Source organism: Falco peregrinus, chromosome 5 (assembly GCF_023634155.1).
Source record: "Falco peregrinus isolate bFalPer1 chromosome 5, bFalPer1.pri, whole genome shotgun sequence".
NCBI classification, from domain to species: Eukaryota; Metazoa; Chordata; class Aves; order Falconiformes; family Falconidae; genus Falco; species Falco peregrinus.
In genome coordinates, this window is record NC_073725.1 from 112,149,539 (window position 1) to 112,166,031 (window position 16,493).

General features: G+C 41.4%; 1 protein-coding gene across 1 annotated transcript in view; it reads right to left on the reverse strand.

The window, feature by feature from the left end:
• Nucleotides 1-16,493, reverse strand: part of SYN2 (synapsin II) — a 193,575-nt gene that overhangs the window by 18,512 nt on the left and 158,570 nt on the right. Inside the window, exon 10 of the mRNA XM_055805683.1 lies at nucleotides 6,306-6,455. Coding sequence (XP_055661658.1) covers nucleotides 6,306-6,455 — 150 coding nt within the window. The remainder of the gene's footprint in view (nucleotides 1-6,305; nucleotides 6,456-16,493) is intronic.

The window sequence follows — 16,493 nt, forward strand, 5'->3', positions numbered from 1 at the left end:
ATTACTCCCGCTGTTAGTATAGATCTAATTACACCAGTGTGATCACCAGAGTGATTTGCTTGACAGCAGTTCAGCAGGATTCTCAGATACTCCCACTGAAACTCTGTATTTATCTTCATTCGTGCAGAGTGGTCTAGTGTGGTCTTTTAATTTCTTATTTGTTAGGCAGTCTTCCTTTCCAGACATAAGGAAGACGAGTATGTTCCTGCAAGTAAGTGCCAACAGACTGTGACAGAAAGAAAACTCTCAGCGGTGATGTTAATTGGTGGGATGAACACGGCCTGGCTAACGCAAGGAGATTCAGCGTTAGGAGTCTGAGGGATGACACAAAGCTGTAGCAAACCTGCAAGTCACAGCCCTGTTCCTTTTCCCCGATCGATGGTTATACTTCAGGTGAACTTCTGAGACACTGGGCAAAGCAGAAAGTCATTTAGAGATAAGGTTCCCACCTCAGATTTAGTGCAGAGGGATTTACTTCCCCTAATAAGCAGGCTAATACTGAATTCTAGATTTCCGTATAACTCCATGATGGGATCCTTCCCAGTTAAATGCCTTCTTCAGTTAAGATCAAGTAACTGTACCGTCTGGCCACCATAAAAGCTTCAGTGATTTGAAACAATTTGCTGCTCATCATAAGTACTTTGCTTTAAAAGAAAAGTCTTACAGACGGAAGGTAATAGAACTGTGACTGCTCTTATGGAAGCCCAAGAACAGGTAATTTGATAAGACTTTGCTTTTTTCTCTGGAGGTAATAATTTTTATTTACACTGTGTTCACATTTGGTTCAATTTTTATCTCTGAACATATTAAAATTAAACTGGAGAAAACTGCTTGGCTGTAGTTAAATCATATAAGGGATCAGGGAATGGAGAATGAGTAAGATAAAGAGAAAACCAGGAAAAAGGGAAACAAATCAAACCAGATCTCTAAGTAGCTGAAGACAGCTGAGTAAGGGCTCCTTGACCCCAGTTGCTACCGAACTCAGTGTAATTGTACCGAACTTCCCTGTGGGTGAAGAGCAAAGAAGGTATTAAAACATTTTAGCAGAGTGTTAAAAAATGAAACTCTTTGGGTTCTGCTATTCTAGTCTCAAAATAATTAAAAGACCATCTTCTTCACTTCTGCATTGTTTGTTCGTTTATTACCAGCGTGCTGCTCTTTTCTTTTAAATCAAACAGGACCAGGATGTAGCTGGGAACGCTGTGCTTTTGTGATGTTATGTCATTATGGATATTGTGTCTGTGGTGCACAGACTTCTTCCTTCCATTAAGGATAATAATTCTTGTTCTTTTGTGGATAATGCAACATGGTCTCAACAGAGCTGGACTGAAATAATATTTCCCTAATACGATTTGCCTTAGCTTCAACTGCTAACATGACAGTAAACATTTTTAAGAGCATTTCATGCTAATACACATGCACAATGCAATATTCTACACATAATTTAGTTTATCACAACTCATACCATGAGCTGATAGGCAGCTTTGAATAGGTATTTCACTATGATTGCTTTATATGCAAATGCTGCTACGGAAACAGGCATGGAATAGCCTGCACTGAGCAACCACCTGCGGAGCTTTGCCGATCCAGACAGCGGAGGTTTTGGCAGTGATCCTTGGTATCAACAGATGGAGGCAGAGATAAGTGATTCCGCTGGCTAGAACACTTCACTGGGTAGTTTTACCTACTGGGTTGTTTTTAAGGAAAGATTTGAAAACGGCTTCCTAAAAGATCTGTCAAAAGTATTCAAAGAGATTACAAAGGTAGAAATTTAGATTTCCATCATTTTATTGCCTGCAAGCTGAGTAGGTTTGTCTCATGGAAAACTATTAAAATCATATTCCTAGATAAAATTGTATTCTGTATTTTCATCATAGCTGTGAGTAAAACAAGCTGTCGTGTTTTTAAATTAAATAGAAACAACATCATTTTTGGAAAGAGGTTTTTGACCACACGCAGTTACATCAGATGGAACTTCTCTGAGTTCAGGGACTCTTGTTTTTCTTTGTAGTGGGAAGACTTGTAAAGTGGCTGGTAAGAGCCAAGCTGGCAAGCCTTGAATCCTGTAAGCGAGGACGCTCTCGATCCCGATACAGTTCAATCATGCTGTCAAAGGTATGGAGAAAACTGCATCCTGGGACCAGACAAAAGCCTGAGACCCAGTCTGGTGGCTGCAGCGAGCCCGGTGGCCTGAGGTGCAACAGGCAGAGCTGCCAGCTGCAGCTTTTCTCCTTCACCGATTCTCTGCCATTCTGTGCACTGGCAGGACTCGCTAGGGAGCCCAGGCAAGTATTTATAGAGAAATAAATAAACATGTAATATGCAAAATGCGTATTTAAAAAAATCTCAATATATCTGATGTCTTGGAGTATAGATTTAATGGCTTTAAGAATCACAGGATCTGCACCCCTGAGGCTGCAACATGAGCAAAGGTCCTGCCCTTGGCGCGCGCTCCTGCTGGCACGCTGGCAGCGAACCACGCTGGCCCTCCAACATACTGCAAGGCCAGTCGTCTCCATCAAGATTTGGCTGCAGAGCTCTAAATAAAGACTTATTTTCCTAATCATTGACTTGTTTTCTGATGGATAGTCAATTGGAATAGTACCGACCATTGTAGGCATTTATAAATTGAAGCTTTTTTTTATGTATGATGCATCCACTGCCACAGTAGTGGCTGGATTGTAAATAATTTTTACCCCCCCACATAGATAATAAGGGAATTCCAAACATGGCACATCTATAGCTGTACTATTGACTGTAAACTGTTAATTTAAAAGCAGAAGTAGCAAACCACACAAATTACTCTTTGATATTTATATTACTTTGGTTTCTAAGACCACACATTCACATGATCATAGTTGATTTGGGAGAAATTACTGGCTTTGCATTTTATGTGACCTGTAGAAACAGGCAGTACCCCACTGCCCCACAAATGAATGGGCTGTATTTCTCAAGAATAGGAAATAATTTCTTAGATTAGGAAAGGAGAAGACTGTTCAAAGATGAAAGGGACAGCTTGGTTTAACAGCCTGATTTTATTCTTAGGAAAATAACACAGCTAAAAATTAACTACACGTGAAGAGATATCTGCACTATAAATACTACAGATCTGTTTCACCGTTTTCCCTTAAAGCTGGGAAGACTAATGGGCATTTGGAAATAGCATCTTCTGTAGAAATTCAGATCCCCTTTGTCTGTCCTAAACTGGTGGATAATATAACAAGGCAAATTTTCTGCAAAAAGGAAGCAGAGTCTGATTAACTGGGAGGAAAATCAACAAATATTGCAAATATTCTGAAGGGGTATCTCTGGTTTTGGTCAACTCAACTGCAATTCGTAATTTAAGAATAGGATAAGGAAAAGGGAATTCATGTTGCATAACATCCTGTTGCCATTGGCAAAGGCAGAATTCCTCAGTAACCCAAACTAAGTAGAAATCTAACAGAAGTCCAGCAGCTAGCCAGAAAATACTATCTTCAAATTCATCCAAAACTTTTTTTGTTTAAGAGGAAAAAAACCCTTTTCATGGACACGATGAGTGACAGCAATGACTGAGGAATTTAGAAACTTTCTTAAAAATTCCTTGGTGTCCCATTTTCATTCTGGACTTACATAGGCAGTTTTTCTTTGGAAATGAGTAAAAACTTTATTTACATACAACAGATAACCATTCTTTGGACGACACCAGTAAACATAAAGATTCTTCCTCCCTTGTCTGCTTTAAAATCCAGGGAAGCATGCCTGCCCAAGACCTTACTTTTTTTACCCAAAATGTGAAGAATCAAGTATTTTAAATGACTGTGAATCCATTCATGCTACAATATTGTCTATTACTGTTTTAAATTTTGATTTACATTGACTTGCATACTCTGGGCAACTCTAAATTTGACTCTTGGCTTTATTTTAATATATGGCTAATTTACAAGTCCTAAAACAAGCTGTATTTTGGCATTAGGTGATTTATTTCTTTCCCCTCCTTGTCATTCTTTTTCAGTGCCCTTTACAATGGTCTTGAGTCATGTTGAATGGAAACTTCTCCATTGTATGTGGTTCTGCGGTTGAAACAATTTTGTGCTTAGTTTCAAGTGGCTGTAATATAAATAGAAGCCACGCCACTTTTTTATGTGGGATGGTGTATTTTTATAACTTAAAGCATGATGATATATTTGAAGAACAAATTAGTCATTCTGCCTCAAGAACTAGTCTGTCTGAGGTATGCCACAAAATTGGTTTCAAGTTGTTTACCTGGTGTGCAGCCTACTGGGAGTAAAAACAGATTCTTGATTTAGGCTTTGTAATTCCCGTATTACAGTTTGGCTTATTCTGTTCTGTTGCTTAACTGATTACCATGGAGCTGCACTGTACCGAGCAGCGCTACAGTCCTTAATAGCTTATTGTCAGAATGTATTGTCATGGTTTATTCCTTCAGTATGTTAAAAGAAGGACATGAAAGTTACAGCTGATAATGCTGCTCTTGATCAGACTGGCTGCCTAGCTATGAAGATATAAACGATGATATTTAGCATTTATATAGCATTTTGCAAAGAATCATAGACTTATACAATGGTTTGGGTTAGAACAGACCTTTAGGTCTAGATGATCTAGTCTGACCCCTCCTACCATGGGCAGGGCCACCTTCCACTGCCCAGGCTGCTCCCAGCCCCGTCCAGCCTGGCCTTGGGCACTGCCAGGGATGGGGCACCCACAGCTGCTCTGGGCAGCCTGGGCCAGCCCCTCGCCACCCTCATTGTAAAGAATTTCTTCCTTGTATTCAACCTAAATCTACCCTCTTTCAGTTTAAAACCATTGCCCCTTGTCCTGTCACTACATACAGGTCCTGATAAAAAGTCTTTCTCTATCTTTATTACAAACTCCTTTTAAGCACTGAAATGCCACAGTGTCTCCCCGGAGCCTTCTCTTCTCCAGGCTGAACAACCCCAGCTCTCTCAGCCCGTCTTCGCAGCAGAGGTGTTCTAGCCCTTTGATCATTCTCATGGCCCTCCTCTGGACCCACTCTAACAGGTCCACATCTTCCTTGTACTGGGGACCCCCGAGCTGAATGGAGCACTCCGGGTAAGGTCTCATGAGAGTGGAGTAGAAGGGGAGAATTGCCTCTCTTGACCTGCTGGCCACGCTTCTTGTGATGCAGCCCAGGACACGGTTGGCTTGCTGGGCTGCAAGCGCACATTGTGGAAAAATTCCAGTTTTTCATCCACTAGTATCCCCAAGTCCCATCTGCAGGACTGCTCTCAATCAATTTGTCACCCAGTCTGTACAGATATTGGGGGTCTGCCAGGACCCAAGTGCAGGACCCTGCCATCCAGGTCCTTCTGGATGGCATCCCTTCCTTCTAGCGTATTGACGGCACCACTCAGCTTGGTGTCACCTGCACACTCGCTGAGGGTGCACTCCATGCCACTAAGTCATTAATAAACAGTACTGGTCCCAGTACAGACCCTTGAGGGACACCACTTGTCACTGGTTTCCATTTGAACATTGAGCCGTTGACTGTAACACTAGATGCAGTGATCCAGCCAGTTCCTTATCCATCCAATTGTCCACCCATCAAATCCATATCTCTCCGATTTAGAGGCAAAATATTTACATTCTTAGAGCCTTTCACCAAAATACCACACTCTCAGAATTTATTTAAATGATCAATAAAATAAACTTCACCTTTTGAAAGCATGGAAATGGAAACACAAAGATGATTTCTGAAGTCTGAAAGCCAGCTGGCAGCAAGGCCAGGTGCAGAATTCTGCATCCCCACACTATCATTATCAGGCCATTTAAGATTAAATAAGTGAAATGCGTCTATTTGCAACCTTTGACACAAGTTTTCTAGTATGCTATTTCAGGAGTTTCCTAGATTTTTAAGGTATTTTCATGAACTGCAGCACATAAAAAAAGATTATCATGTAACTCATTTCTCACCAGAACAACAAAACCTATTGTCTTACTATTCTTTCCGACATCCTTGGGGCAAAGATTGTTTATGACAGTGCTTCTTATTATTTCCGTGATATTTTATACAGGTGTAACTGAAAGGAAACAATACACAGCCTGGTAATTCACTGAATCCACAGTTACCAGTTCACTGGTAGAAACACACCAACACTTGCACATGATTGTATCTGGAGATAGTCTCACTTAAATATGACAAAATTGTAACACGTGTTGATAAGCTCTGAATCCACGTAGTTCAGGGTATGTCTGCACAGTTTTCCAGCCAAATTCTCTGAGGAAACTTTTGAGCTTAAAATTATAGAATAAGATGCTCTCTTTTAAAAACAACAGTTTCCTACCTGAGGCTGCTGAGTGGCAGTGGGTCTCTGAGGAGATGGTATAGGAGTTTTGGACAACATTTGGTTCATTTTGCTTACAACTAGATCAGTTATGTGTTGCCTGTCTTCAGCCTGGTGCTCACCAATCAGAGGCATTGCACAGTCCATGACCTGTAGAATAAAACCATACGTCAGCTGCTGATACAGCACCGAGTAAACTTGTTCCACATCTGTGTAGTATGTCAGGTCATCTGTTTACTTAATTGTTTTTAAGAAAAGTCAAACAAGATCTTTAGAAATGGTATATGTTAGATCAGAAAAAAAACCCAAAACCAAACAACAGCCCCCGTGCAGGATATGGGTCAGAGCAAGAGAAGAGGAACTTTACAACGTCATCCCTTTCCAGTCTTCAAGCAACGTACAGGTTCAGTACTTGAGCGTGCATGCTCTGGGGAACACGACTCCTGCGGGAAGCACAGAGCTGATAAAGAAAATGAAATTTCTGTGGTCTGCTAAAAATCTGAAGTAACTGTCTGTGTTTCTGTCTAAGCTACATTTCCGAAGATTTTCCCTCTTAGGCGTTTTTGTGGCTCATACCGTGTTCATTAGCAGAATTAGAACATGGAAATGTGAATTAAAACTTCAGCTTCCTAGTTATTTGTCAGATTTCTGCTAGGGAAGGCTGGGTCCTTATTGATTAATGAAAAATTTAAGATAAGACCTTGTTATTGATATGGTTTTTTTGAAAAGTAGTGTGGCTGCACGGCAGCTGATGCAAAAAAGAAGTAAGAATTTCTACAAAGAAAGCAGGATATCAGAGGCAAATAAAAATGTGCACATTCCCATTCTAAATGGGGCAGGTTAGTAGTGTTCAGCAATTATTTAATTTAGTTGTTCAGATGAATAAAACTAATACTGAATTCAGTCACTTTAGTGGGTTATAAGCATTTGTTATTTCTACGGAATTATTTCTATAGTTATCTACTTTTGGCACATCTGTGCTTGTTTCAGGGGAAATAAAAGCATAACATAATAACCCCAACTATACTCACAATGGCACTGGACACTCTTATTTCAACAATAAAAGGATATAGTTCCCTTTCAAGGAACTGCAATCCTTTTTCGACATATATCAAGGCTGCTCAGAAACAGGTGAAGGCATGTCACCTGCGGTCCTGCATTCTGCTGTTTCTCATAGGTATGGATCACAAGTGACTGAGGTCCACAATACAAACAAGAGTATTAATAATTAATAAGAGGCTGTCAGGGATAAAGCAGTTAAACTACATTAGCAGTAATATACCATATGGATGTCATTATATCCGATCCAGTTAGTCTTTGTACAAACTTGAGTTGTGTCCATCTACCACTCAGTCTATGAAAAGCTGTCCAGCCGCCAAATCTCACACAATAAATATTTCTCACTAGCGTAGGCAAATCCTGCAGTAGACACAATAATAAGCTGTGCTGGGAAGTGAGAGGGTGGTGGTGGGTGAAGAAGGAAAGACTCATTAGTAAGGGATCCTCATGGGTTTAGTACAAACCAATCAGTGAATTTTGTAAGGGTGTTTTAGTACTTCCAAAAGCGCACCCTCCTGTGTCTCTTCAGATTCTGCAGTTCCTTCTCTATTGCAGGTAAATGAAACAAGGTTGAGAAGGTTCAACAGAGTCAGAAGAGCGTTGGAGGACTTTTGCTGCCACAGGCAATTGTAAGTGCTAATGGCCAAAAAACCACAAACGTCTCCCCCTCCTATCCAATCTCTAGCCAAAGGACCAGGCAGACAGCTCTGCTATGGGGAGGCAGGACTGGTTTGGCTGGAGAGGTTAATTCCCATCTCCTGGGGTGGGCGTTCTGCTATAGATTGTTGCCTTCAGCTATTTTTGTTAGTTAACCAGCTCGTGTAGTTTAAGGGAAGATACTGAAATTTTGTGGTAAGACCTGATACAAGGTGGAAGAATTTTGTTATCTGTAGGGGTATCACTGAAGAGCATGAAGCTAGTGCATCTGCATTGTATGGACCCCTCCTGAGGTGGAAGAGATACAGTGGGAACAACGAAACTCTTCCCAATTCATCAGCCTACACCAAACACTTTATCTCCTTTATAAACCAAGAGCAGTTTCATCTTCCTTCTTTTAGATATTCAAGTGCTTCTAGGAATTAGACACACAAATTGAGTATTACATAAAATCGTTTAGGTTGGAAAAGACCTTTGAGATCATCAAGCCCAACCGTTAACCCAGGACTGCCAAGCCCAGCACTGAACCGTGTCCCTAAACACCACATCTACATGGCTATTAAACACCTCTGGGGACGGTGGCTCCACCACCTCCCTGGGCAGCCTGTTCCCAAGCTCGGCCACCCTTTCCGTGAAGACATTTTTCCTGACATCCCATCTAAACCTCCCCTGGCGCAACCTGAGGCCATTTCCTCTTGTCCTGTCACTTGTCACCTGGGAGAAGAGACCGAGCCCCCCTGCCCACAGCCCCTGTCAGGTCGTTGCAGGGAGCGATAAGGTCCCCCCTGAGCCCCCTCCTCTCCCGGCTGAACACCCCCCGTTCCCTCAGCTGCTCCTCACAGGACTTGTGCCCCAGCCCCTTCCCCAGCTCCGCTGCCCGTCTCTGGACACGCTCCAGCCCCTCAGTGTCTGTCTTGCAGTGAGGGGCCCAAAACCGAACACAGGATTCGAGGGGCGGCCGCACCAGTGCCCAGCGCAGGGGGACGGTCACTGCCCTGGTCCTGCTGGCCACACTGTTTCAGATACCCGCCAGGATGCTGTTGGCCTCCCTGGCCACCCGGCACACTGCTGGCTCATGTTCAGGTGGCTGTTGACCAACCCCCCAGGCCCTTTCCCCCCAGGCAGTTCCCAGCCCCCTGCCCCCAGCCCGCAGCGCTGCTGGGGCTGGTGTGACCCCCGGGCAGGGCCCGGCACTCAGCCCCCTCGAACCCCATGCGGTGGCCTCGGCCCATCGGCCCGGCCTGGCCAGGCCCCTCTGCAGAGCCCCCTGCCCTCCAGCACATCAACACTCCCCCCCAACCTGGTGTGCAAACTGACTGAGCGTGCACTGGATCCCCTCATCCAGGTCACTGATAACGATACTAACCAGGACTGGCCCCAGCCCTGAGCCCTGGGGAACACCGCTTGTGACCAGCCACCAACTGGCTTTAATGCCATTTACTACTGCCCACGGGCTCGGCCGTCTTGCCAGCCTTTAACCCAGCAAAGTATACACCTGTCCAAGCCATGAGCAGCCAGTTTCTCCAGGAGAATGCTTAAAAGAGGCATTTGGATTTAAACGAACATGCACATTCATCACAACGCTGGAATGTAATCTTCCATCTTGCATAGTAGTTGGGAATGAGCTGCACTGGAAATAGTATTGCCAAAGCTTGAGGATTTTCAAAATATGTAAGTGCCACAGAAATTCTTACCGAGACGGAGAAAGACTGCTTCATTCTAATAACAAGATTAGTTTTAAGTCCAAAAGCATTTACATTATTCTGTTCGTTCATTTACAAGAGACACTGGCATGGAGTATTGGCAACCAAAATGCTGGCAATACTTGTTCTGGAATTTTCAGATCTGGGGTGTCTCTTCTAAGCTTCCTCACAGCTAAAAGGCTTTAAAATAATAGCAAAGTAAACAATGAAATAATAATTGAAATCCAGAGCAAATGTTTCTTAAGAAATGAATGAATGGTTTTCCACTCTTGGGGCACATAAATAGTATTGAAGAAATGCTTAATAATTACATGGGAAGTTTATAGAATGCACTATATCTTTTAATACAGATATTTTTAAGTGGAACATACCTGTTTTTAATTAATTGAGAGGAAAGTATTGAACCGATACAAGCTGATATTTCTGAATAGGTAAAATGTGGTCTTGCTGGTTGTGTGGCTCTTGAAGCACAAAATCTTTGAGGATTTACTTCAGTATTAATTTCTGCTCAGATATTGCTATTTCTTAAAATTGTTGTAATGTTTAAAGATCCACTTCATTTTATCATGAGCTTTTTCTTGTAAGAGTAATACGTATAATACCTGGAGGGAGGAGGCAACCGTATGTACCAGATACTTTTGCAAGGACTTTAAAGTGTTAAACATGACTGAACGTTAGAATGTCCCGGTGTCAGTGTGAAGGGCATTGGATGCTTGGTTGTCTCCTGCAAAACATCTGATTTTCAGAAAGGGAGTTACATCTGTGGTCTGAAAACCTGCCCCTTTTGAAGGCAGGCATGAATGACATCTATTTTTCAAAATATTGCTCCTCCCACTATCAGGTGTATATTAACCCCCCTCTTACCCAACAAAAGCAGCAACAGTTGTATGTTTCTCAAGTGTGCAAAGAAATCCTCACTTTTCTTACCATCCAATTACATTAAAAAAATTATTTGGATTGACTGTGAAACTAATTGTCTAAAATAAGGTCAAGCCAAAGGATTAGACAGGTTTAAGATCTGCAGGACTGGCTTCTGACAGAATTTCTGTTTTTAAATACTTCTCTAACTGCAGGTTTACATATAAACATTCTTTAGGAGGTACTGCTATGTTGTTTACCAGAACATGTGGGAAAAGTGTAGTTCTATGGCTAAGGATAAAAAAAGAAGCCTTGAGGTGTTGCTCAAAACTTCACGTTGACTTCAGTGGAGAAGATCTTACGTTTCTTGAGGACAGCACTTGCAGGCATAGCTGCCCTGTTCCCATGTTGAGTCAGATTCAGATTCATATGGTGTTACACGTCATAGCCGTCTGCCCTTGACAAGCTTGGGCCACTTGGAGAGGTTTTGGCATTGTTAAAGATCCTTCTGTGCATCGCTATAGTTGAACCAATACTGTTGGCCAAAGATATGCTGAACCTGACACTGACGACGTACTGAGCCAGATGCCGAGTCCTGAACGGTGACAAGCTGTAAGTGTTCTGGTGCCCTACCGAAGCACAGAGATAGTAGCCAAGTGGTAAAAAGAGAAAGTAAGGCATCAGACTGTAAAGAAAACTACCGATCCCAAACTAAAATGTCACTAACTAGCTGAGCGAGTAAAAGATTACTGAGGCTTAAAAGCGGTTTAATTGCAGGACACCGTCCAGTTTAATAACCAATTGGACTCGAGAGGCAATGCGGGGGGGTGAGGGGGTGGCTGAGGGGGCTCTTAGTGCTTGCATTGCTGAGTGGGGATGGCTGGAGTGTCTGAGCACTGCAATTACACCCAGCGTGGCATGTGGCTGCTCAGAAGAGACTGAGCTTCCCTCTGTTACTGCCACTGCCACCCCCAGGGACAGAGGTGGCCCTTGTGCAGAGAGTGCTTTGGTTGTTCCCAGAGGAGCCAAGATCGAGGTGAACACTTCACAGGGTGGGTTTTGTTGTCTTTTTTTCTTTACAAGAATGCCATCTATTTTCCTTCCTAGTAAAATAACTAACGACAGTTATCAGAAATCAGTCATGCTTTATATAAAAGTATCTTACAATTTTTTAAAAAAAATATTTTGGGTAACACTACCAGTTTGTAAAACCTGCGAGTGACTAACAGGAATGTCATGCTAGCATTTCCCCCACTTCAGAGGAGTTGACAAAGTTTAAACATACACAAAGCATCCTGTTTAGAAATAGTCTATTTACAGCTTGTACTAGTTTTAAAATATCATTCAAAAACAGCCAGGTGGTTTTTTTTCAGTGCCTAGTTTAGCTATTTAAAATCGTGGAGTTTCCCACTAAGAAGATTTCATAGAAAAAAAAGACATCTGTAATTTATAAAATCAAATATGTTACTTTTACAGATGACAGTAAAAACATGCATCACTATGAATTGTGGTCACTTAGTTCATATCAATTCTATATTCCATTTATATGCATTCCAGTACCCAGTTCTATGGGATTAATTTCTTTTATGACCCAGAAACCATATTCTAAAATGCACTTAATGCGTCTTTATATTAAACTATAAGAGACTGACTGCATATATTAGCAGTAGTAACAGAAACTACAGCAGCATGTTTAAGTCAACACAATACTGTGATAAAATAAAACACTTTTATTTTATTTACACTTTTATTATGACCTTCTGGTGATACAACCTTCCAGTGAATTAGTCTAGGCCCTCCGCTGCTGGTGTGGATAAGGCAAATAATTGAAATTTGGGCTGCAAGATTGGGACTGGCAAGAAAGAGAAATGCCGTTTAACTCTGACGAGTATGAAAGAAAATGGGATGGGATTAATAAAGGAGCCATTGCAATTATAAAAGATCAGTAATTGCAAAGGGATCATCATATCTGAAGGAGAAACTACTCTGACTGCCACTTCCCCCAGTTCTCCATTACTTGTTATGTTTACCACCACAGGATTAAGAAAGTTCTCTTGCTTAGAGCCTGATGAAGTGCCAGCCCAGACAGTGCTGGGAAGGCAGAGTTGTGAGGATAAAGGGCGGGCAAAGGTAAAGAACTTTGCTGATACAGTGGGAGAAAAAGGGGTTTGTCATGATGCTGAAATACAAGAGGGATAGGAAGGAACAGAGAGAGGGCTTGCAAGCCAGAAGTGCCCAAGGAGCCTGGCAGAATAATAATATATGGATCTCATATGGAAAAGGACCCATAATTACAGGAGAAGATATGATAATTGGTAAGTGCAGAGGGAGGAGGAATTAATTTTGTTGCGAATCAGGGTAGCTTTCAAGGTCCATGCTTGAGAGCGTGAGGACTGAGAAAAAACATTTACTTTGGTCTGCGGGTAAAAGGAGCTGGATTGCATTGTTGCTGCGTTATGCATGTGTTACTCTTCTGCGTTGTTTTTGTGGGACCTGGATGTCTCTAATTGTGGTGAAAACTTTGACTGTAAAGGCAGAGACCGATAGAGATTTTCATTTAAGACTTCCAAGTATGGTGAAAGTAACTGACACTAAGAAAAACTAATAGTTCGAGGAGGTCATTTATGACTGAATGGGACGTAAGAAGAGATGGTGTGATTTCTGAGAAGTCAGGGAGTGACTGGATATGAAGTAATCACGGGGCTTTCCCTGAGGTCTCTATGGCAGATGCAGGAATAATTTGTAATTGGAAATGTAACCACACCTGAGAAACCAGCGGGGGATAGTACAGCAGAAAATCAGTGGTGGCTGCTAGGAAATTTTTACAGTCCCTCCTGCAGTGGGTGAGTAACAACATCTGCAGAGAAAGTAAGAACTGCTGGGAAAGTGAATCCAGCATTCCTAGACGAAGGATCTGGTGCCTACAGATGAATTTATATGGCCTTGTTTTCATCTGGAACGAAAACAGATCAAGCAAATGATTACTACATCCAAACACATTTGCTCGATGAAGCTGAATTTGTATGTTGCAAACTCACATAAGTGATATAGTTTTAAAAAAAGTGTGAAAATCTATAGAAAATGCAGTCAATATATCTGAGAAAAATTCAAGCACTTTGAAGAGAATATGTGAAAGAGATTGGCTTAATCTATAAAATAACAATTAGTTGAACATCACATCAAAAAAAAAACCCAACCCATCAAAAAGTCATTTACGTGTTATGGTTTCTAACATTAGTTTAGAATGGATGTTTTCGTAAGCATGTGAGTTATTACACATAACACTGCAACACTGTGGGTATTTAGAAACTATTGCCTTGGATTATGCACTAAAGCTCTCGTCGAAGAACATGTACTAGGTACTAAGTAGTTATTCCTGTAAAATGTTGCTCTCCCAACCTTATTACAGAGAATCCCTTTGGTTATATTCTGTCTAGAATGTTGACTACACAAAGCATACTTCAGTAGAATTCTACCCTAACTCACACCCACTCTGAAGCTGGATGACATACGTACGCTTTCCTGTTGGTAGTTACACAGGCTGAACGTTCAAACGGAAGACTCCGGAAGAAAATATCTGCCTACATTATTTCATACATTATGTAGTTTGTACGTTTCTTGTCAGATCATATCTGCAGAATTAAAGTGTCAGTAATACCGGAACATTTTGTAGTAGGTATACCAGTCATCACGAAAACATGAGAGCATAGGTTTCAGTATGGTATAGGACTGCAACTGGAGTTTAAACCAAGTATTTATAGACCGATAGTCCTGCTCAGCTACTGGTTCTTGATTGCAGCATGTACGTGCTAGTTTTAATAACACATTTATTTTCCCATGTTGAAAGCACACAAAAGGTGAAATTTTTTCCTATACTGGTGCAGACGGTCTGCTACTCTTCATTGTATCATAGAATTAGAGTGCAATACATGTTGAAATTATAGTGTCATAACTGTTGATGTAAGATGGCTTTTCAGCAGCAAATGAGCATAAGTTTTACAGATGTTCTGTTGGATGTGAACTTTGCAAACAATTCCACATTTCAATGCCTTATACAGATTCTAAATATTCTTGCTGATGAGCATTACCATCTTCCAAACAATTCAGCTGATTCTGTAGAACAGCAATCTGTTATCACGCTTCTATCCACACTTCCTTTTAATTGCAACAATCTATTATGTACATACTTAAAATGCTCTATAAACCCCGTTCCTGATGTGTCCTACAGTTCTTAGAATCCTATCTTTTTAAAAGCACGACTCTATCTGGCACGGAAAATTAGTGTATTTGTTCAGAAGCAGGAAATGAGGTACTATGTTGGTACATTATATAATTTGCACTGGCCATTTCATTTTCAAAAAACTGCTCCCCCTTCTCCTCCTACCCAACAGACATCCCAGGCATGATGCAGGAATTAGTTTTGGTACCCAGCTTCAGTGGAAGCTGATGATGCTTGCTGGCTTTACTCAAAAATATGAAATATTGTGCAACATCAAAAATGTGGAAACAGTCGAGTTCACTGAATGAAAGTGAAGTGTATTTAGTCTGACAGGCATTTGCTAACCTGAGGAATGCCACAGAAGTGTCAGCTGTTAAAACAAAGGAGACATCCTTCATGTGCATTGGAAGCAGAAAAGGTCCAACTGTGTTTGTACAGAAAGAGCAGGGTGAAAAGAAAGTAGGTAATAAAAGAATGGTAGGAGGGACTAAGTAGCGTAGGTTGATACGAACACACTAGCTTTAGCTACAGTATATAAGAAGCAATTTTGGTTTATGTCTGAAACTTCCAGTTCTTACAAGAATACACTTGTTAAATGCAATCCTACTCTAGTTTTGCATCTTTGTGCATGCAATCTTTCAGTTTGTAACTACTATCGTATGAGGTAAGACAACTAAGATCTTGTATCTTAAAATAATCTACATGATTTTAAAGGTTTTGGATTAAATTTATTGGATTAAAGCGAGCCAAATACTCACAAACTTTCTCACAATGAATTTAGGTAAATGGGTGTGTGTGGAAAATGCTGAGACTCGTCCTCCGAGATGTTTAGGGGCTCTGGGAACAGCGGAGTTCCCTACGGAGGGTATGGGGGAGCCTGCCCAAGCCCAGCTGCTGGAGAGCAGCTTATAAGCAGACATCAACACCTTCCCAGTACGTGGAAATGACCGAGATCCACCTGTGGCTACAGCCAAGCTAGGAAGTAGCACCGGTGACAGATCTTATTTCCAGGAATTTCCTCTATATTGTATCAGCGGAAGTCAGAGTGGTCTGTTTTCAGAAAGAGGAAAATGCTTTTCTTTCACTCTGTCAAAACTCAGTCAGATTTCATTGGGTCAGGCATTACAGATTTACCAGGAACTTCAGGGTGCGGTGGAGGGGAAAGACTGCACTCTATGAAGGAGCAACAGAGGTTTAGTATGGAATCCTTAATTTTATGCTACAGTGAGTTTTGATACAAAAGACCCATTAAGTTATAATTTGGCCAGGCAGACTGTGGAAACAGGATTTCTTGACATCACCCTCAGCACCTCGGGAGGCATTTATTAATTCTGTTTGTTTTGCTGAAGGTTTAATGCTGCAAGCTGCTCTGTCCTTTGAAGTGCCATGGAGTGATTTGGGGATTATTAACAATTGCAATAGTGATAAACAAATTTGTGAAACTGCAATAGAATACATAGAGCTGTTTAACACTCAGACAAACAAAGATTTTTACTTCTACAAAGCTTTTCTGTTATAAACAGACACAAATAACTAGAAAGGGTTAATCCAAAATCTCCAGGTTAGTCTCATGGTTTAGAAAAAACACTCTGACTTCTGCTTTAGCAAATATCCACCTCTTTTGGAGTGGGGAGATGCTGAATATACTTGCCTACCTCATGAATAAAATTCTAAGAACATGGAAGATGCTGA